The 20,260-nt window shown below is 46.2% G+C and overlaps 1 protein-coding gene across 1 annotated transcript; it reads right to left on the bottom strand.

Moving 5' to 3' along the window:
* Nucleotides 1–12,560: 12,560 nt before the first annotated feature.
* LOC123138161 (uncharacterized) lies at nucleotides 12,561–19,679 on the bottom strand. The gene is made up of 3 exons (XM_044558073.1): nucleotides 19,206–19,679; nucleotides 13,785–14,388; nucleotides 12,561–13,679 (listed from the first exon to the last, which is right to left on the bottom strand). The coding sequence occupies exons 2-3, from the start codon at nucleotides 14,348–14,350 to the stop codon at nucleotides 12,914–12,916; spliced, it is 1,332 nt and encodes a 443-aa protein (XP_044414008.1). The 5' UTR covers nucleotides 14,351–14,388; nucleotides 19,206–19,679; the 3' UTR covers nucleotides 12,561–12,913.
* Between the last annotated feature and the right edge of the window lie 581 nt (nucleotides 19,680–20,260).

Genomic DNA, 20,260 nt, shown 5'->3' on the forward strand with positions numbered 1-20,260 from the left:
AACCCATCACAAAGAACCTCTTCCCATTGCAAGATAAATAGATCAAGTTGGCCAAACAAAACCCAAATATCAGAGAAGAAATACGAGGCTATAATCAATCATGCATATAAGAGATCAAAGAAGACTCAAATAACTTTCACGGGTAAAAACATAGATCTGATAATGATCTCAAAGTTCATCGGATCCCAACAAACACACCGCAAAAAGACTTACATCATATGGATCTCCAAGAGATCATTGTATTGATAATCAAGAGACAGAGAGAGAGGAAGCCATCCATCTACTAACTACAGACCCGTAGGTCTACAAAGAACTACTCACGCATCATCGGAGTGGCACCAATGGACATGATGAACCCCTCCAAGATGGTGGCTAGATTGGAACTGGTGTTTCTGGACTCTGCGGCGGCTGGAATTGATTTTCGTCGACTCCCCTAGGGTTTCTGGAATATTGGGGTATTTATAGAGCAAAGAGGCGGTGCGGGGGGGGCAACAAGGAGGGCACAACCTATCGGGCGTGCTTGGGCCCCAGGCGCCCCCTGGTGGGTTGTGCTCCCCTTGGAGCTCCCCTCAGGTGCATTCCTAGCCCACTGGATGTCTTCTGGCCTCTGTTGGAAAAGGCAGTGCCTAGGAGGCACTTAGGCACGCCTAGGCGCTAGGCAATGGCCAAACGCCTCACCCCTAGGTCATAAATGGAGGTCTAGGCAGGGCAAGCAAGGAATTGCCTACGCAAGCAAGAAATCATGCCATGTACTGCACTAATATGCCAAACGGGTTATATTCCAATAGTAATCGATGGTAATTAACTTATTTATATGCCCTAAACTAATATCAACACCCATATAATAATCACAAATACACTACGAGTAAAAACTATATTACCGCCTAGGCCGCGCCTAGGGCGCTTAGGCACCACCTAAGAACTAGGCGAAGGCCAATCGCCTCGCTTACGCCTACCGCTTTTTCCAACCTTTCTTCTGGCCCAAAAAAATACACAAAAAGTTTCGCTACGTTTGGACTCCGTTTGGTATTGATTTCCTGCGATGTAACAGCAACTGGCACTGGGCTCTATGTCAATAGGTTAGTACCAAAAAATGATATAAAATGACTATAAAATGATTGTAAAACATCCAAGAATGATAATATAACAGCATGGAACAATAAAAAATTATAGATACATTGGAGAGTATCACCCGTCGAATCAAAAATTCAATGAGGGTCTCGGGGACTACACCCAGTGGGTGCACTCAGCATGCCCCACTAGACCAAACACCCCACTTGACACGGCCTGACCGACTCTATGCAGCAAAAGAAAACACCCAATGGGTGTACAGATTCAAGACGAAGAAAAACCAATCAGAAATCAACTTACAATCACACTTACTCAAACATTGGCCTGAAGGGCAGAACTAGCGTCATAAGAAGCCTTGCTGAATTCGTACACCTCCTTCAGTCGCTGGATCATCAAACTAGCTTGGATCATAGCCTCCTTGGCATCTCCTGTCTAGTCCTCCGAGACATGGTGCAGAGCGAATCCACTCGACGCAGGAGTTGGTGACGCGGCTGGACGAATTAGCATTTGAGGCTGTCCAGTCGGACCGGTAGCTTGGGCACTCAACATCGGAGGCTGGGCAGTCGATAAAGGGTCGGCAAAAGAGGCACCAACTCGAGACGAACCACTGATTCCTTGAACAACAGGTTCGGGTGGCGGATGAGACGTCCGACTGGAAGACACCCTCCAGGCGGGTTCCGTGAGGTGGTCGAGGCCCTGCCTCTTCCTCCTGCACTCCTTAGAGGCTCCTCCCCATCGTTGTCTGGAAGTTGAATAATGTCTGTTGGCACTGTAATCACTCGACAATAAGATTTCAATCGACCACTAGGACAATCGACAAGGTGTGAGCTGATCTTACCTGCTCGAGAAGTGGCCGCGTTTGCAGTCTCCGCGTTAGCCTGGTTGTTATCGATGTCCATAAGGGACGTCCTAGAGGTAGCGGCCCTGGAGACCCAGAATCACTCTCGGTCAAGTAGGAAAGAAGGTCCATGACAGCAATGAAGAAAAGAAGAAGAAACACTTATGCTGAAGCGATAGGCACAACAACTTTGATCCTGGGCAGAGCCTTCCGAGCTTTAGGAGGAATGACCTTGGCTTGCTTGGCGGTTTTCTCCATCGGATCGGGAGTTGACGTCCGAGTGCGCTTCGGAGTCCTCACACTCGATGTCGTTGCCTTGTCGTGGTCAACTGTGGGATCTTGTGATTGCTTGGTATGTTGCTCGATGCGTGGTGGAGACTCGACCTCCTCATCGTCCTCAGAGTCATCGCTATCATCGTCATTGTCGTCTACATACTCAATATCAGCGCTCTCGCCCTCTCTCTCTGCTCCTCCGAGGTACGGTTCTCTGTTCGGCACGGGCGAGTACATCTTTGTGAATACCTGCAAGGCACAGATTACACAAATCAGCCGGATTCTAGTATAGTTGCACATTGAATAATAAAAGGTGAAACACTTGACAAGTCATGTCAGACCTCTCCCGAAGGGTTCTCAGCGTCAAATGGCAAGATCTATTTTGCTCCGCGCGGATTGTCCTTGTTTCCAGTAATGCTCCGAAGCCACTGTGCCACCGTCTCCTCATTGACCTCCTCCGGATGTGTCTGAGCGGTGTCTTCTGTACCTGAGTACAACCACATGGGGTGGTCGCGAGCTTGCAAGGGCTGGATGCGTCGACTGAGAAAAACCTCTAGCAAATCCATGCCTATCACTCCGCCCTGGACTAGCGCAACGGCCGCGTCAACTTGTATGGCCACCTCACCCTTCTCCTCTTCTTCTACAGTCCATGAACATGAGTGCGGAGCCTCTCTAGAGAGAAAGGGGGAAGACCGATCGACTGACCCGGAGTTGGGACATCCTTGCAGTAAAACCAGGTCGACTGCCACGCCCTAACAGATTCAGGAAAGGTCATGGGAGGGAAAGAAATCCTACCCCTCATTTGGATTCCTAGGCCCGCACACATTTGGATCACATGAGTCCTCTCGTCAAAAGGATTTTCTTTCTTCACCGACTGAGATCGACAAGTAAAGATATGCTTGAATAACCCCCAATGTGGGTGGCATCCCAGGAAGTTCTCACACATCGAAACGAATGTGACACGATATGAAATGGTGTTGGGGGGAAAGTGATGGATCTAAGCGCCAAAGAAATTCAAGAATCCACGGAAGAATGGATGAGGAGGCAGGGAGAAACCTCTTTCCACATGGGTCGTGAGGAGGACCCGCTCATCGTCGCGTGGCGCGGGCTCAGACTCCCCCTCCGGCAGCCTCCAAGATCCCTCGGCCATCAGCCCGTCTGCAGTGAGCATCTCCAAATCTTACTCCGAGACCTATGAGGGAATCCAATCCCCTTGGATCCATCCCGGTGGCAGAGCGGACAGCGAGGTCGACCCCTTTGCCGACTTCTTGCCCTTGGTCGTCTTCTTCATGTGCTCTAGAGCTTTCTTCTTGTCCTTTGCCATTGCTGCAGTGGTCAACGGATTAGAGAGAGACGACACTTCGCTGGAGGAAGCTAGGCGGAGAGACAAAGGAGAAAGAGGATAATGATGGACACTGTTGCACGCATTGGTCGCGTCACCTTATATACCCGCACATCGGAGTGACTAACTCGTGGGCCCATGCTACCTCTTGAGCTTGCTTTGGTTTTTCCCTTGAAAAGGAAAGGGTGATGCAGCAAACTAGAGTAAGTATTTCCCTTAGTTTGAGAACCAAGGTATCAATCCAGTAGGAGACTATGCACAAGTCACCAAATACATGCACAACAATCAACAAACTTGCACCCAACGTGAGATCTGATAGAGATAGATAAATGGTAAAGTAAATATTTTTGGTATTTTTGGTTTATAGATTGGTAAGTAAAGATTGCAAAATAGTAGATCAGAAACTAGTATGATGTAAAATAGATTCAATATAATGGAAAAGAGACCGGGGGACATAGGTTTCACTAGTGGCTTCTCTCAAGATAGTAAATATTATGGTGGGTGAACAAATTATGCTGAGCAATTGATAGAAGAGCGCATAATTATGATGATATCTAAGGCAATGATCATGAACATAGGCATCATGTCCATGTCAAGTAGACCGAAATGATTCTGCATCTACTACTATTACTCCACACATCGACCGCTATCCAGCATGCATCTAGAGTATTAAGTTCATAAAGAACGTAGTAACGCATTAAGTGAGATGACATGATGTAGAGGAATTAACTCAAGCAATATGATGAAAACCCCATCTTTTTATCCATGATGGCAACAATACAATACGTGCCTTGCTACCCCTACTGTCACTGGGAAAGGACACCACAAGATTGAACCCAAAGCTAAGCACTTCTCTCATTGCAAGAAAAACCAATCTAGTCGGCCAAACTAAACCAATAATTCGAAGAGACTTGCAAAGATATCAAATCATGCATATAAGAATTCAGAGAAGACTCAAATAATATTCATAGATAATCTGGTCATAATCCATAATTCATCGGATCTCGACAAACACACCGCAAAAGAATATTACATCGAACAGATATCCAAGAACATCAAGGAGAACATGGTATTGAGAATAAAAGAGAGAGAAGAAACCATCTAGCTACTAGCTATGGACCCGTAGGTCTGAGGTAAACTACCCATGCTTCATCGGAAGGGTAATGGTGTTGATGTAGAAGCCCTCCATGACTCCCCCTCCGGCAGGACGCCGAAAAAGGCCCCTAGATGGGATCTCACAGGTATAGAAGGTTGCGGCAGTGGAAAAGTGGTTTCGTGGCTCCTCCTGATGTTTTTGGGGTCTAAGAGTATATATAGGCGAAGGAACTAGGTCAGGGGAGCTCCAGGGGCCCCCAAGGCAGGGGATGTGCCCTCCACCCTTGTGGTCGCCTCGTTGCGTCTCCGACTTCATCTCCAAGTCTCCTTGTTTGATTCTGGTCCAAGAAAGATCATCACAAAAGTTTCATTCCGTTTGGACTCGTTTGGTATTTCTTTTCTGTGAAACTCTAAAACAGGCAAAAAACAGAAACTCGCACTGGCCCCTTGGTTAATAGGTTAGTCCCAAAAATAATATAAAATAGCATATTAATGCATATTAAACATCCAAAATGGATAATATAATAGCATGGAACAATCAAAAATTATAGATAAGTTGGAGACGTATCAAGCATCCCCAAGCTTAATTCCTGCTCGTCCTCGAGTAGGTAAATGATAAAAACAAAATTTTTGATGTGGAATGCTACCTAACATATTTATCCATGTAATTTTCTTTATTGTGGCATAAATGTTCAGATCTGAAAGATTCAAAATAAAAGTTTAATATTGACATAAAAACTATAATACTTCAAGCATACTAATAAAGCAACCATGTCTTCTCAAAATAACATGGGCAAAGAAAGCTATCCCTACAAGATCATATAGTCTGGCTATGCTCTATCTTCATCACACACAATATTTAAATCATGCACATCCCTGATGACAAGCCAAGCAATTGTTTCATACTTTTGATGTTCTCAAACTTTTTCAATCTTCATGCAATACACTAGCGTGAGCCATGGGTATAGCACTATGGTGAAAGAGAATATGGTGGTTGTGGAGAAGACAAAAAGGAGGAAGATAGTCTCACATCAACTAGGCGTATCAACGGACTATGGAGATGCCCACAATATATATCAATGTGAGTGAGTAGGGATTGCCATGCAACGAATGCACTAGATCTATAAGTGTATGAAAGCTCAAAAAGAAACTTAGTGGGTGTGCATCCAACTTGCTTGCTCACGAAGACCTAAGGCAATTTGAGGAAGCCCATCATTAGAATATACAAGTCAAGTTCTATAATGAAAAATTCCCACTAGTATATGAAAGTGACAAAATAGGAGACTCTCTATCATGAAGATCATGGTGCTACTTTGAAGCACAAGTGTGGAAAAAGGATAGTAACATTGCCCCTTCTCTCTTTTTCTCTCATTTTTTCTCTCATTTTTTCTTTTTTCTTTTTTTCTTTTTTTTCTTTTTTTCTTTCTTTATTTTTCGTCAGGAGTCTCATCCTGACTTGTGGGGGAATCATATGCTTCGTCATCCTTTCCTCACATGGGACAATGCTCTAATAATGAAGATCATCACACTTTTGTTTACTTACAACTCAAGAATTACAACTCAATGCTTAGAACAAAATATGACTCTATGAAAATGCCTCTGGCGGTGTACCGGGATGTGCAATGAATCAAGAGTGACATGTATGAAAGAATTGTGAAAGGTGGCTTTGCCACAAATACGATGTCAACTACATGATCATGCAAAGCAATATGACAATGACGTGTCATAATAAACGGAACGGTGGATACTTGCATGGCAATATATCTCGGAATGGCTATGGAAATGCCATAATAGGTAGTTATGGTGTTTGAGGAAGGTATGTGGTGGGTGTATGGTATCGGCGAAAGTTGCGCGGTACTAGAGAGGCTAGCAATGGTGGAAGGGTGGGAGTGCGTAAATCCATGGAATCAACATTAGTCATAAAGACTCACACACTTATTGCAAAAATCTACTCCCTCCGTCCCATAATGTAAGACGTTTTTGCAAGTTAAATTTGCTTACAAAAACGTCTTACATTGTGGGACGGAGGGAGTATTAGTTATCGAAACAAAGTACTACACACATGCTCCTAGGGGGATAGATTGGTAGGAAAAGACCATCGCTCGTTCCCGACCGCCACTCATAAGGAAGACAATCAAAAAATAAATCATGCTCTGACTTCATCACATAACGGTTCACCATACGTGCATGCTACAGGAATCACAAACTTTAACACAAGTATCTCTGAAATTCACAACTGCTCACTAGCGTGACTCTAGTATCACCATCTTCATATCTCAAAACAATCATAAAGAATCAAACTTCTCATAGTATTCAATGCACTTTATATGAAAGTTATTATTATATCCATCTTGGATGCCTATCATATTAGGACTGAATTTATAACCAAAGAAAATTACCATGCTTTTCTAAAAGACTCTCAAAATAATATAAGTGAAGCATGAGAGTTCATCAATTTCTATAAAATAAAGCCATCGCCGTGCTCTAAAAAGATATAAGTGAAGCACTAGAGCAATATTGCCTAGGTCAAAAGATATAAGTGAAGCATATAGAGTATTCTAATAAATCACAATTCATGCGTGTCTCTTTCAAAAGGTGTGTACAGCAAGGATGATTGTGGTAAACTAAAATGCAAAGACTCAAATCATACAAGACGCTCCAAGAAAAACACATATCATGGGGTGAATAAAAATATAGCCTCAAGTAAAGTTACCGATAGACGAAGATGAAAGAGGGGATGCCCCGGAAGCTTAGGCTTTTGGTTGTCCTTGAATATTACCTTGGGGAGCCTTGGGCATCCCCAAGCTTAGTCTCTTGCCACTCCTTATTCCATAGTCCATCAAATCCTTACCCAAAACTTGAAAACTTCACGACACAAAACTCAACAGAAAATCTCATGAGCTCCATTAGTATAAGAAAATAAATCACCACTTTAAGGTACTATTCCAAACTCATTCTTTATTTATATTGGTGTAATATCTATTGTATTCCAACTTTTCCATGGTTCGTACCCCCCCCCCCCCGATACTACCCATAGATTCATCAAAATAAGCAAACAACATGCAAAAAACAGAATCTGTCAAAAACAGAACAGTCTGTAGCAATATGTAACTCTCAAATACTTTTGTAACTCCAAAAATTCTGAAAACTTAGGAAAACCTGAGCAATTTGTGTACCGATCCAGAGCAAAACGAATCAGATCAAAAGCACATTTCTGTGAATTATGAAAATTATTTTCCTGGATGCAAAAGTTTCTGATTTTCAGCAGGATCAACACAAGTATCACCGTAAGCTATCCTAAAGGTTTTACTCCGCACAAACACTAATTAAATCATAAAACCACATCTAACCAGAGGCTATATGAATTATTTATTACTAAACAGGAAGGAAAAGCATAAAACAAACATAAAATTGGGTTGCCTCCCAACAAGCGCTATCATTTAACGCCCTAGCTAGGCATTGATAATTTCAATGATGCTCACATAAAATAGAAGAATTGAAGCACAAAGAGAGCATCATAGAAAACGTGACAAACACATATAAGTCTAACATACTTCCTATGCATAGGAATCTTATAAGCAAACAAATTATCAAAGCAAGCAAAAACTAGCATATGTAAGGAAGAAGAAAGAGACGATAACAATCTCTACACGAAGAGAGGTAATTTAGTAACATGAAAATTTCTACAACCATATTTTCCTCTCTCGTAATAATTACATGAAGGATCATAAGAAAATTCAACAATATAGCTATCATGTTACATATTCTCAACACGATCCACATGCATGCTAAGTTGACACTCTTCCGAAATAGTGGGATCAACATTAACTAAAGTCATGGCCTCTCAAAACCCACTTTTATCAAAAATTTCATAAGATTGAACATTCTCCAAATATGTGGGATCTAAAGTTGACACTCTTCCAAACCCTCTTTCAATATTATTGCAAATACTAATATCAATCTCATATTCATCATGGGGCTTAAATAAATTTTCAAGATCATAAAAAGAATAACCCCAATCATGATCATTGTAACAAGTAGTGGACATAGCAAAACTAGCATCCCCAAGCTTAGGGTTTTGCATATTTTTAGAATAATTGACATCTATAGAATTTATAGTAAAATCATTCCAATCATGCTTCTTATTCAGAGATCTATCATGAATCACTTCATAAAGCACTTCATCACAATTTTCAGATTCACAAATTTCAAGCAAAACTTCATAAAGATAATCTAGTGCACTCAAATCACTAGAAATTGGTTCATCATAACTGGATCTCTTAAAAATATTAGCAAGTGGATGAGGATCCATAAACTTTTTAGCAATCGAAGATGCAAACAAAAGGAAGGCACATGGTAACACAAGCAAACAAAAGATCGAACAGAAAGAAGCCGAAGAAAAGGGCGAATCTTTTTGAAAATCATTTTAGAGGTGGGGAAGAGGAAAACGAGAGGCGAATGGCAAATAATGTAATGCAAGAGATGAGAGTTTATGATGGGTACTTGGTATGTCTTGACTTGACGTAGATCTCCCCGGCAACGGCGCCAGAAATTCTTCCTGCTACCTCTTGAGCTTGCGTTGGTTTTTCCCTTGAAAAGGAAAGTGTGATGTAGCAAAGTAGAGTAAGTATTTCCCTCAGTTTGAGAACCAAGGTATCAATCCAGTAGGAGACTATGCACAAGTCACCAAATACCTGCACAAACAATCAACAAACTTGCACCCAACGCGGTAAGGGGTTGTCAATCCCTTCACGGTTATTTGCAGAAGTGAGATCTGATAGATATAGATAAACGGTAAAGTAAATATTTTTGGTATTTTTGGTTTATAGATTGGAAAGTAAAGAATGCAAAATAGTAGATCAGAAACTAGTATGATGTAAAAGAGGTTCAATATAATGGAAAAGAGACCCGGGGGACATAGGTTTCACTAGTGGCTTCTCTCAAGATAGTAAATATTACGGTGGGTGAACAAATTACTACCTAGCAATTGATAGAAGAGTGCATAATTATGATGATATGTAAGGCAATGATCATGAACATAGGCATCACGTCCGTGTCAAGTAGACCGAAACGATTCTACATCTACTACTATTCCTCCACACATCAACCGCTATCCAGCATGGATTTAGAGTATTAAGTTCATAAAGAACGGAGCAACGCATTAAGTGAGATGACATGATATAGAGGAATTAACTCAAGCAATATGATGAAAACCCCATCTTTTTATCCTCGATGGCAACAATACAATACATGCCTTACTGCCCCTACTGTCACTGGGAAAGGACATCGCAAGATTGAACCCAAAGCTAAGCACTTCTCCCGTTGCAAGAAAGATCAATCTAGTAGGCCAAACTAAACAGATAATTCGAAGAGACTTGCAAATATATCAAATCATGCATATAAGAATTCAGAGAAGACTCAAATTATATTCATAGATAATCTGATCATAAATCCACAATTCATCGGATCTAGGCGAACACACCACAAAAGGATATTACATCGAATAGATCTCCAAGAACATCGAGGGGAACATGGTATTGGGAATCAAAGAGAGAGAAGAAGTCTCTAGCTACTAGCTATGGACTCGTAGGTCTGAGGTAAACTACTCACACTTCATCAGAAGGGTAATGGTGTTGATGTAGAAGCCCTTCGTGATCGAATCCCCCTCCGGCAGGACGCCAGAAAAGTCCCCTAGATGGGATCTCATGGGTACAGAAGGTTGCGGTGGTGGAAAAGTGGTTTCGTGGCTGCCCCTGATGTTTTTGGGGTATACGAGTATATATAGGCGAAGGAACTAGGCCAGGGGAGCTCCGAGGGGCCCATGAGGCAGGGGGTACGCCCTACCCCCTGGGCGCGCCATCCACCCTCGTGGTCGCCTCATTGCGTCTTTGACTTCTTCTCCAAGTCTGCTTATTTGCTTCTGGTCCAAGAAAGATCATCGCGAAAGTTTCATTCCGTTTGGACTCCGTTTGGTATTCCTTTTCTATGAAACTCTAAAACAGGCAAAAAAAATTAGAAACTGGCACCGGGCCCTCGGTTAATAGATTAGTTCCAAAAATAATATAAAATAGCATATTAATGCATACTACATCCAAAACAGATAATATAATAGCATGGAACAATAAAAAATTATAGATACGTTGGGGATATATCGGCTCGCGCAATCTCAACGCATCTCGCAACCGGCGCCCGCTCGATACGTGGCAAAAAAGGCGGCGTGGAGATCGAGGAGTCCCTCTCCACTTGTCCCGCTTACCGCGCCGCACCCTAACCCGCACGCTTCTTCAAATTTTGAATCCCGTGAAATCCGGGTGCGGCGAGTCAATCGATCGTGCCAAAGATACCCAAATCCAATCTGCTCAGTACCATGTTACATATTTCACTCAAAATTCTATAAGCCAGAATTAATCAAGGCGGCTGACGAAGGATTAAATACTAAGCTTACTGTCAGACGCTACTGAGAGAGTGTCTCCGGGACATTGAGTCGGGTCAAAGACAACTTCAATTCTTCTTCACTCGGCCCTCGATCCATTCGGGGGCTAATGACGATGACATGTACGTAGGGTAGGGTCTTAGGCCTGACCTACATGCCCTTCCCAAGGACACCACACAAGAGGCCAAGGCCTACGAGGACAGAAATAAGATACCGACTGGAATCATCACAGAGTGCAACTCACGCGACAGAAGATCCACTCGGACACGCCAATTCCACTCGACCGTCATTATACACTCGAAGTACAAGAATTCACTCGAAGGACAGAAGGCCCAAGGTCACCTATAGATAGCAACCGTCGGTCATTCACTCCGCCACCATAAAGGTCATTAAACACGGGCGTTACCAATAATTTACGTGGCTTTACTCCCTCATTGAACCCTTGTGTAACCAAGGGCTGCAAGGGGTTGGCGCACTCTATATAAGCCACTCCTCCCCTCTGGCACAAGGGTTCACACCCCCTGTAACTCTACACGCCAATCAACAAGCCTCTGAGGCACCGAGACATAGGGCTATTACCTCCTCCGAGAGGGGCCTGAACTCGTAAAACCGAGTGTACAACCTCGCCGTAGCTAGGACTCTGCCCTCTCCTACGTACCCCCTATCTCTACTGTCAGATCTGTTCCCACGACAGGCAACATGGTATGAACTTCTTCTCTTTGTTCCTATGCATTTTGTGTCCTTCGCTGTTACATTTTGGCCTTCACTTTGATTGTGTAGGCATTCCAAGCTTTGGATGCCTTTAAGACCCGGTATGCGAACAAGCCATTTACTCTCACCCATTGTTGGACGCTTATCTAAGATTGCCCCAAGTTCAAAGATCAATGTGCCGATCTAAAGAAGCATGGAGGGTCGGCGGCCGTGGCTAGGGATGAAGATGGAGTGAAGAGGCCTAGGGGCAAGACAAACTCGAAGGTGGACGAGAAGCGTGATGCGGCATCCTTCTCCTTGCAAGAAACTTTGCAACGCACGATGACCCAAAAGGAGTAAGGGATCAGAAGAAGCGCCAAGAAAAAGAGGAGGAAATGAAGGCCTGCATCAAGCTCCGAATGAAGAAGATCGACATGGAGGTGGCCATGAAGAGGAGGAAGCTCGAGATCGAGGAGACCGTCCAAAGGAAGAAACTCGAGACCGGGGCCACCAATGCAAACACCAGAGTAAAAGAGGTGGCACTAGCTCATGACCGTGGCCTTGAGCAAGCGTCCCCGAAAATAAGAAGTTGGTTGGAGAAGAAGCAAAAGTAGATGCTCCATCAAGATAATTGAGTCATCTTGTGTGCGGGGATGAACGAGGAAGACCCACTAGACATGAAACATGGCCGTTCTTTGTGCGCTAGCAAGTATGCCAAGTGATTATTTTGTAGGCTGATACATGTGCTGGCTGCTGGCGCTCTAGCCGGCATGAACTAGGGGGGGCTAAATTTCTGATTCTATTTTCTTTGCAAAACATTACGCGGCCAGACGAAAATCCATTAGTCAGTTGGGCGCACGGCCAGTGCAAATGTACAAATGCCGGAAACCCAGCGCAAATATACAAATGCCGGACACAGCTCCTTACCCGACCTAAATATACAAAATCCATACAAAATTGACGTTCGCTCGGGTCGTGTGTTGGAGTTGACCTGGGTCCTCTGTGCCTCGTCGTGTGGGGGCGTGATTGAATCGTCATCGTGTCTACAGGTTAGGCCTAGAAAAAACTGGTAGAGTTTTCAACAAGTTTGGTCGAAACAAGTGGATTTACAGAGTGACCATGGATGATCTGATGCTTGACTGAGGAGTGAGGACTGCTAGCTCTAGCTAATCTACGTGTCGAGCTCCAGGGGATCGGGGGAAGAGGAGCCAGCAGCCGTCTTCTTCTTAGCCGCCGCCGTCTTGCTCCGGAACGGCCGGCACGCCTTGACACTGAGGTCGACGGCAGCCGCAAGCGCGAGGAACATGGCTGCGTCTTCCATGCACATGACGTGCCGCGCGGCGAGGTGCACCAGCGGCGGCCTGCTGCTCGTCGCCGCCTCGCCCTGCACGCTGCAGCTCATCACGAAGCCGCCGCCCGCGCACGACTGTCCCATGCTCGCTGCGCAGTACGACGACGACGTCGTCTCCGACGCCACTGCGTCCTCCGGGAGGATCGACTGTCTGTCCATGTCGATGGAGAACTCCCCGCCCTTATCACAGCTCAGAGGCGTCTCGGACACGAGTACGCACGCGTCCCGCCGCTCCGGGAGGAGATGCAGCCGAAGGCACACGGCGTCCTTGCCGCCCGCCGGCGCAGCGCACTCCCGCCACGCCTCCAGCCGGCCCCACGGCTGCCAGCTCTCCGACGATCCCGTTGTGTCGGCGCGGACGATGAGCCACGCGCCTGGGTTGGACCGCGCCACCGTGTCGGAGCCCGTCGCCGGCACGAACGGCGTGGCCATGAACGCCGCGGCCACGGCGGAGCCGGACAGGTCGTGGATCGCCACCTTCCAGCCCTTCCTCTCCCTCCTCCTCCCCGCCATCTCCGTCTCCTTCTCTTCGCCGCTTCCGGAGCTCGACCAATACTTCCCGCCCAAATGATCCGGCTGCGACGCCCTGCCAACACATCAGTGATCAGACATCAAGAACCTCATCAAGCTTCTGGCAATTCATTGTGTTCGGAGTTTCATATCATAGCAGTGTCAGCAGCGGAGCACTCACCGCCTCACGTCGCGGATGAACTTGCAGCTAAAGATGGGCTGGCTGGCGCCGCCATGGAGCTGGACCACCTGCGGGTTCAGCGCGACCTCGTCCTCGAACCGGAACACGTACCGAGGGTCAGCCTCCACCCTCACTCTCACGTGCAGCTCCGCCGCCCTGCCGATGCCCGTCCAGCCATGGCGAAGCAGCACAGGCTTGCCGTCGCGCCACTCCGGCCCGACATCCACCCTGACAGCCCCGACCAGCCGCCGCTTCAACCCGACGCAATGCCCGCCGCCGTCGCGCCTGCTCACGTACACAACGATCTCGAGGTACGGCGGCTCCGGGGTTCGGAACCACCTCGACGTCGGCAGCGCCTTGAGGCCGGGCTCGTCCAGGGAGAACACCGCCGCATTCGCGTGCGGATCAAGATGAAACTCTGAAGAATTTTCCAGAGGCACCGGAGCTAACTGAACCGGGAAGCCTCGGAGCCGGATCTCGCAGTGGCAAGCCTTTCTGGCACTTGCGCCGGGGAGCCTCAGGCCAAGCTGCCCGACTGAGAGCCTCACAAATGTCTGGGGATCCATGGTGTGCGTCACCGGAAATTATCTGGCTCCGCCTTGTGCTGAAATTTTTGGGCATATCCATGCTGTCAGAGTTAATATCAACGTGCTACAGCAGGGAATGAAATCAGCAATAGATATACAATGATTTTACAATTTTGCATTGCTGATGATAAAGCTAGTACACATGCCATTACATAGTCCAAATGTCATCAAACTTTTTAAGAGTGTATATATTGTAATACCCAACAAACTTTATTATCTCAAGCCCATTTTCTCACCGGTTTTTCCTATTTCTCGGTCGGCGGGAAATTCTAGTTTCACCCTCACCAAGTTGTAAACTGAACCCAGAATTTGTAAAAGTAACTATTATGCACGCGTGACTTTAGCATTAATACGCCATTCCCTCCTTCCTAAAATATATGACGCACTTGATTTATTTTTTCTAGTCTTCTGTTGAGATTTATCTAATCCATGTAATTAGGTATAATCTACGCTTGTAACAGACATGTAGTTTCCTGCACACACCCCCTTCTCTTGAAACGGATGCTTCTGTCCGACGTGTCCTTCCTAAACATCGCGACTGTGCGAAGCACCTGAGGTATATATATGTAATTCATCGATCAATGAAGACACCCATTCATTTGTCTCGTTTTTTTTTCATGGTAATACGTGTCTCATTCATATCATAAAGAACAAAGTAGAAGTCACGTAAAGACTGACATGACAAAACTGAAAAGATAGCAGAACATCTCTGAGCTTGACACCAACGCACGTCACCTGCCCCCGGCACCACCATAGTAGCCACCGAAGAAAAGAATGACAAATCACCTTCTCACCCGAGCTCGACGCGGCTCCATCGCTGATATGCAACTTTGCGGACCTCCAAGGTAGCTCACCAAAAGTGAAGCCCTTACCGTTGAACGAATCAGACCGGGGCAACACCCCGGACACGCCATCGAACTCCAGATCTAGCATACCACCACGACTAAAACGCCGAAGGAGGAAACCATATCTGCCATTCACGAACCACAAGCCCAGCACATGCTCCGTCTTCCAGATGTCGTCGATGCAGACCACAATCTGCATCCGCTCCTGGACTACCTCCCAAACTCCGCGCCGACGCTGGAGCAAACGCCGTCGCAACGGCGGAGCTCGAGGACACAGGTCCACCATGAGGATGCCGCCGCCGCCACGCCATCTTTGCTTGAACAGACTGGTTTCCAAATCCATCCCCAACAATAGGACCGATGGCCTCGTTAGGAAATGATCCGAAAAATCTTTATTCAGCGTTGTCATCATCACCGCCGAAGCAAAAACGATGAACAACCTAAAACCTAGACTACGAGAGAGTAAAAACGATCCACATGCGTGAATCCGGCGACCCCCCTCACCACCGACGACCGAGGTCGCCAGCGGAGGGGAGCCGCCGGAGAGCGGCGTTGGAAGACCGGCCTCCCCTGGCGGCGGCTAGGGTTCCAGCCGCCAGGGACAAGAGGAAAACTGGGGTGGAGGCGGAGATGATGATCATTTGTCTCGTTTATTTCTAAACACGTTATCGCATAACTTTGAATCTAATACAGTATACTACTATATTGACAACAATAGAGGACACAAGAGGACATACATTAGCTCCCCTTACAGTTGGAAGGAATCAACGGCCAGTATCATACAGACAAAAACACTTATATACTGTACTGACTCGTTATTTGCATAAACAGAACATAGAAAATACAAACAATATTACCATAAAAACACCAAATTATGATATAATAATACTCCCTCCATTCCTTTTTACTCCGCGTATAAGTTTTGGTCAAAGTCAAACTACACAAAATTTGACCAAATTTATATTAAAAAATATGAACATCAACAATACTTAAACTATATAATATGAAAATACATTTCATAGTGCATTTGAAAATGTTGATTTCATATTATGAATGTTGATACTTTTTAATATAAAGTTAGTCAAACTATGCAAAGCTTGACTTTGACCAAACCTTATATGCTGACTAAAAAGAAACGGAGGGAGTACAATGCGCAGTGTATAATACTTCCTTCGTCCCAAAATAAGTGTCTCAACATCAGTACAAATTTATATCAAGGTTAGTACAAAGTTAAGATACTTATTTTGGGACGGAGGGAGTATTAATTAGGAGAGAAACAAGTTTCTCCCACATGACTTATTTGGCAATTATCATGGATGGAGCACTAAGAGTAAAATGCTTTCAGGCTAATACAAACTCAAAAACGAGCAAGATGTTACAGCCAACTGCTCAATTGGCACAACTATAAAATTGATCTTCCTAACCAATTGATTATCCAAAAACAAATTGATCACCAAAATTAATCGTTGTAGCTGTTTCGGACTCTCGCCTAATCGATACAGCAAAAGTCTGAATCAAACAGTCTAGACACTTTTAGTCATCCAAATTGATTCATCAAACATCCGAACATTCGAAATCCCACAAACCAGCATCAAACTAGGGAGGTTGGAGAGTCCGGATGTCTGCCACGCGGTACCGTGACAACTTGAACCACAGAGAAACCCCTCTCCCGTCGTGGTTGTTCTAGAACCCTTCGCTCCGTGTATTCACTCTGGCTTGACAGGTCAAAAGACAACCCACATTCTCATGGCGTGGCAACCGAGAGACCTACTATTAAAGCGCCCGGCCGCGAATGCAAGTCCTAACATCCTCCTCGTCAAACCCGCCCCACGCCACTACACCACCACCGGACGCCACCATGGGCAACAAATCGGACGCCTCCAACTGATGGTTGATGAGCGGCTATCCGGGGAGCTCCGGATCCAGTTGGCGCTGCCGCCTACGGTATCCGGGCCACTTATTGCGGAGAGCTCTGTTCAACATCAAGACGGAGCGGATCTCCTCGGACGACGAGGAGGAGATCCGTTCAACGTCAAGCCCTTCTCATCGCTGCTACCACGGCTGATGATGAGTTCACGCGGTAGATGGAGATCACACTCCAACAGTCACTGAACAATCATGGTCCGATACTATCGGCCCCTCTGTGAAACTACGATGGACAAATCGGACACTGCGTGAAGGAGGAGCCCTTCCCGCCATACAGCCACAACGTCTAGATCGGACGTAGTGTGGAGATGACCTCCCCACCGCACCCCACGTGAAGGAGGAGCCGCCCTCCCCGCCACCGCTAGGCGGGCAATAGGTGGCGGTCGTTTGCCGTGAAAAAGGAGGACCAGTCCTCCGCGCTGGCGAATCCACACCCGCGCGTGGAGTACTACCTCCAAGGTGCTAGAGCCGGGGTGTGTCCTCCTTCACGGCCAACAAATGCCTCACTGAGGTGGTGCACCGGGAGCAGCGCATTCAACTCAAAGGGTGGTGTTCGTGAAGAGCCAGGTGGCGCCTACTTGGGTACTCGTGGAGGCTTGGAGCATCAGGCGGGCCAAGACGATTGAGCAGTCGGGCGCCCGTCGCCTGTGTCGGCTCAACGACAGGCTCCTCGAAGTGTGGCTCGTGTAGTCCGAGCATGTCGCCTTCATCTGAGTCGTCAATGTCGCCGAAGACAAGCGGCGCAAGGTGGTGAAGGATACGGCAGGGCGTCTGGGCCGCGAGCACCCCACAGCGGCCCGGCTGGGATGCCGCGGTGCCTGGAGAACCTTCCGCCACTGGCACGACGATGATGATGGTAGGCATCGGAGCTACCGACGGCCTTAGAGGCCATGCTTATGAGGTCAGCTTTCGGTACCTCGCCTAGTTTAGTTTAGTTTAATTTAATTTGAACTTGTTAAATTTTGTCCGATTGGTTGTAAATATCCCAAACTTTATTAAATTTCATTTGTTTATCTTCAATTTTGCTTGTTTTATTGCTCTATTCGTTTGAATGGGCCAGACAAAAAAATGGGATCTCCCTCTTCTGGCGCTCCTGCAGGCGACAGGGGAGGCCACCCGCCGCCGCCGGCCCTCTTCGCCCTCCTCTCCCCTCTCGGCGGCGTGGCGCAGCGGGGTCCCGGTGTTGGACGTGTGTTGATGGACGCGTGTAGGGTTGTGGCGCTGTCTGGCGTCATGGTGGCGACGACTACAGTTGGGCCTGGCAAGGCCTATGCATTGACCTCTTCTGAAGATGGGATGGCGAAAGATTGTGGCGATGGATTCTAGAGCGTGCGCATGCGGTGCTCGATTAGGGTCTGCTAGACCATTTGGTGCTCTCGGCTCGCCGTGGGGCGGCCTGCTGAGGCCACCGGATTAGATGGCTTGCATGGATGCACCAATGCACTTCATCAGATTTGCAGGTGTAGCGATTGAGGTCGTCATTATGGTGGGCTTTGGGTCAACTCATGTATCTACTTTGTGAGACTCCCTTGAATAATTCATACAAAAGATGGCTGCATGCATCATTTTGCTGCAGATACCAGAGTAACCCTCTTTTTTGAGAAAAAAACATTTGATTTCCACTTATGGATGGTCGATGCCTAGTCCGCTGTGTCAATTTGATGATCCGCGTCGGAGATGTCCTTACTCCCAATCTCGCTCGGAGGATTGAACTCAATGGTGTTACTAAGATAAATAAGGCGAAGCAGAGCCCAACCTTTTTCCTTCCAAAGGACGAAAATGGAGGGGAAAGGAGATAGAGAGGACGAGTTGGTACTACTACTACGAGCTGTGATGTGCTACTGGGGATTGGGGCCCCTACTCTATTTTTCAACCTTTGATCTTTATTCTCTCTTGTTCCATGGTGATCATCTCTAGAAGAAAAATAATAAAGAAGCCGAAGCCCAGATCCCAAGCATATCCAGCTCACATCCAAAGCACAAAATCAAAACCACAGAAAGTAACCAATAGAGTAGTAGCTAACACAAAATCACTCTGAAATCAAGAAAGAAATCGAGCTGCACCTGTCGTCGAGAGTAAGCCTCGGTTATTCTTCTTCCTCGCCCCCAAGAAGCAGCAGATCGACCGAGCACTATAGCTCAGCTACGCTACAGGCAGCTCCTCCTCCGTGGCTGGTCGACGACGCCGGTATCCGGCTCGCCTGCAGGCAACCCATCGGCGACCCCGGCGCAATTCATGGCCGCCGAAGGCCGGATCGATCCAAGAGGGAGAGGACAACGAGCAAAGTGGAGCTAGATAGCGAAGAGCAAGAAGAGAGCGCTGCTGCTAGTAAGCTATAGAGAAGAGAGGGGATGGGGACGACGACGACGACGACCGCGAGCACTTATAGTACCCTCGGAGGAATGCTATTCATTGGCTTTAACTAATCAGTGGAGTAGGCAGGCAAGGCAGATCAGGTGGACGGGAGCTAGCTACGGAGGAAGCAACCGGTGATTAGTAGTACTAATGGAGCCGCTGATTGGACTTCTCGTGGATATGGGGAGGTGTAGCGTACGTGATGACGGGCGGTGCTAGCTGGACTCCATAGCTCCCACTTGCGACTTCGCTTTCAGGACAGCCAGGCATTGAGCAGCGACCGGCTTCAGTCAATCTCAATACGGAGGTCGGGCATCTACAAGACTATTATCGACCGGATGGGAACCTTTGGAAGCTAGGGTAGCTGCACCCGTTTTTTTTTTTAAGTAATTGCAAAAATGGGCGAAAATCACGAGTTTTTAAAAAACTTGCTCAAGCGTTACACCCGTGTTAATTATTTTGCGAAGAAATGATTCCGTGGTATTGTTGACAAAAAAGAAAATAAAATCAGCACAATATTAGAGTTACTATTTATTTATTTATTTATTATGAAAATGATTCAGATCTATTATCAATATTGTCTTGGAAATTTGTTTTTTTCACCCAGATTTTTTATGGGAGTTTTCTTTGTCGAAGTTTTTAAAGGAGTGCACCAATAGGTCAGGCTTATTCAAAAAATGTTTCGAAGATTTTCCTGAATTGCTATTTTTTTTTCATATCGAGTGCATCTAGAAGTAGGTTCCGAGGGCTATTTCCCATTATC

The sequence above is a fragment of the Triticum aestivum genome, chromosome 6B (assembly GCF_018294505.1).
Source record: "Triticum aestivum cultivar Chinese Spring chromosome 6B, IWGSC CS RefSeq v2.1, whole genome shotgun sequence".
In the NCBI taxonomy this organism is placed as follows: Eukaryota; Viridiplantae; Streptophyta; class Magnoliopsida; order Poales; family Poaceae; genus Triticum; species Triticum aestivum.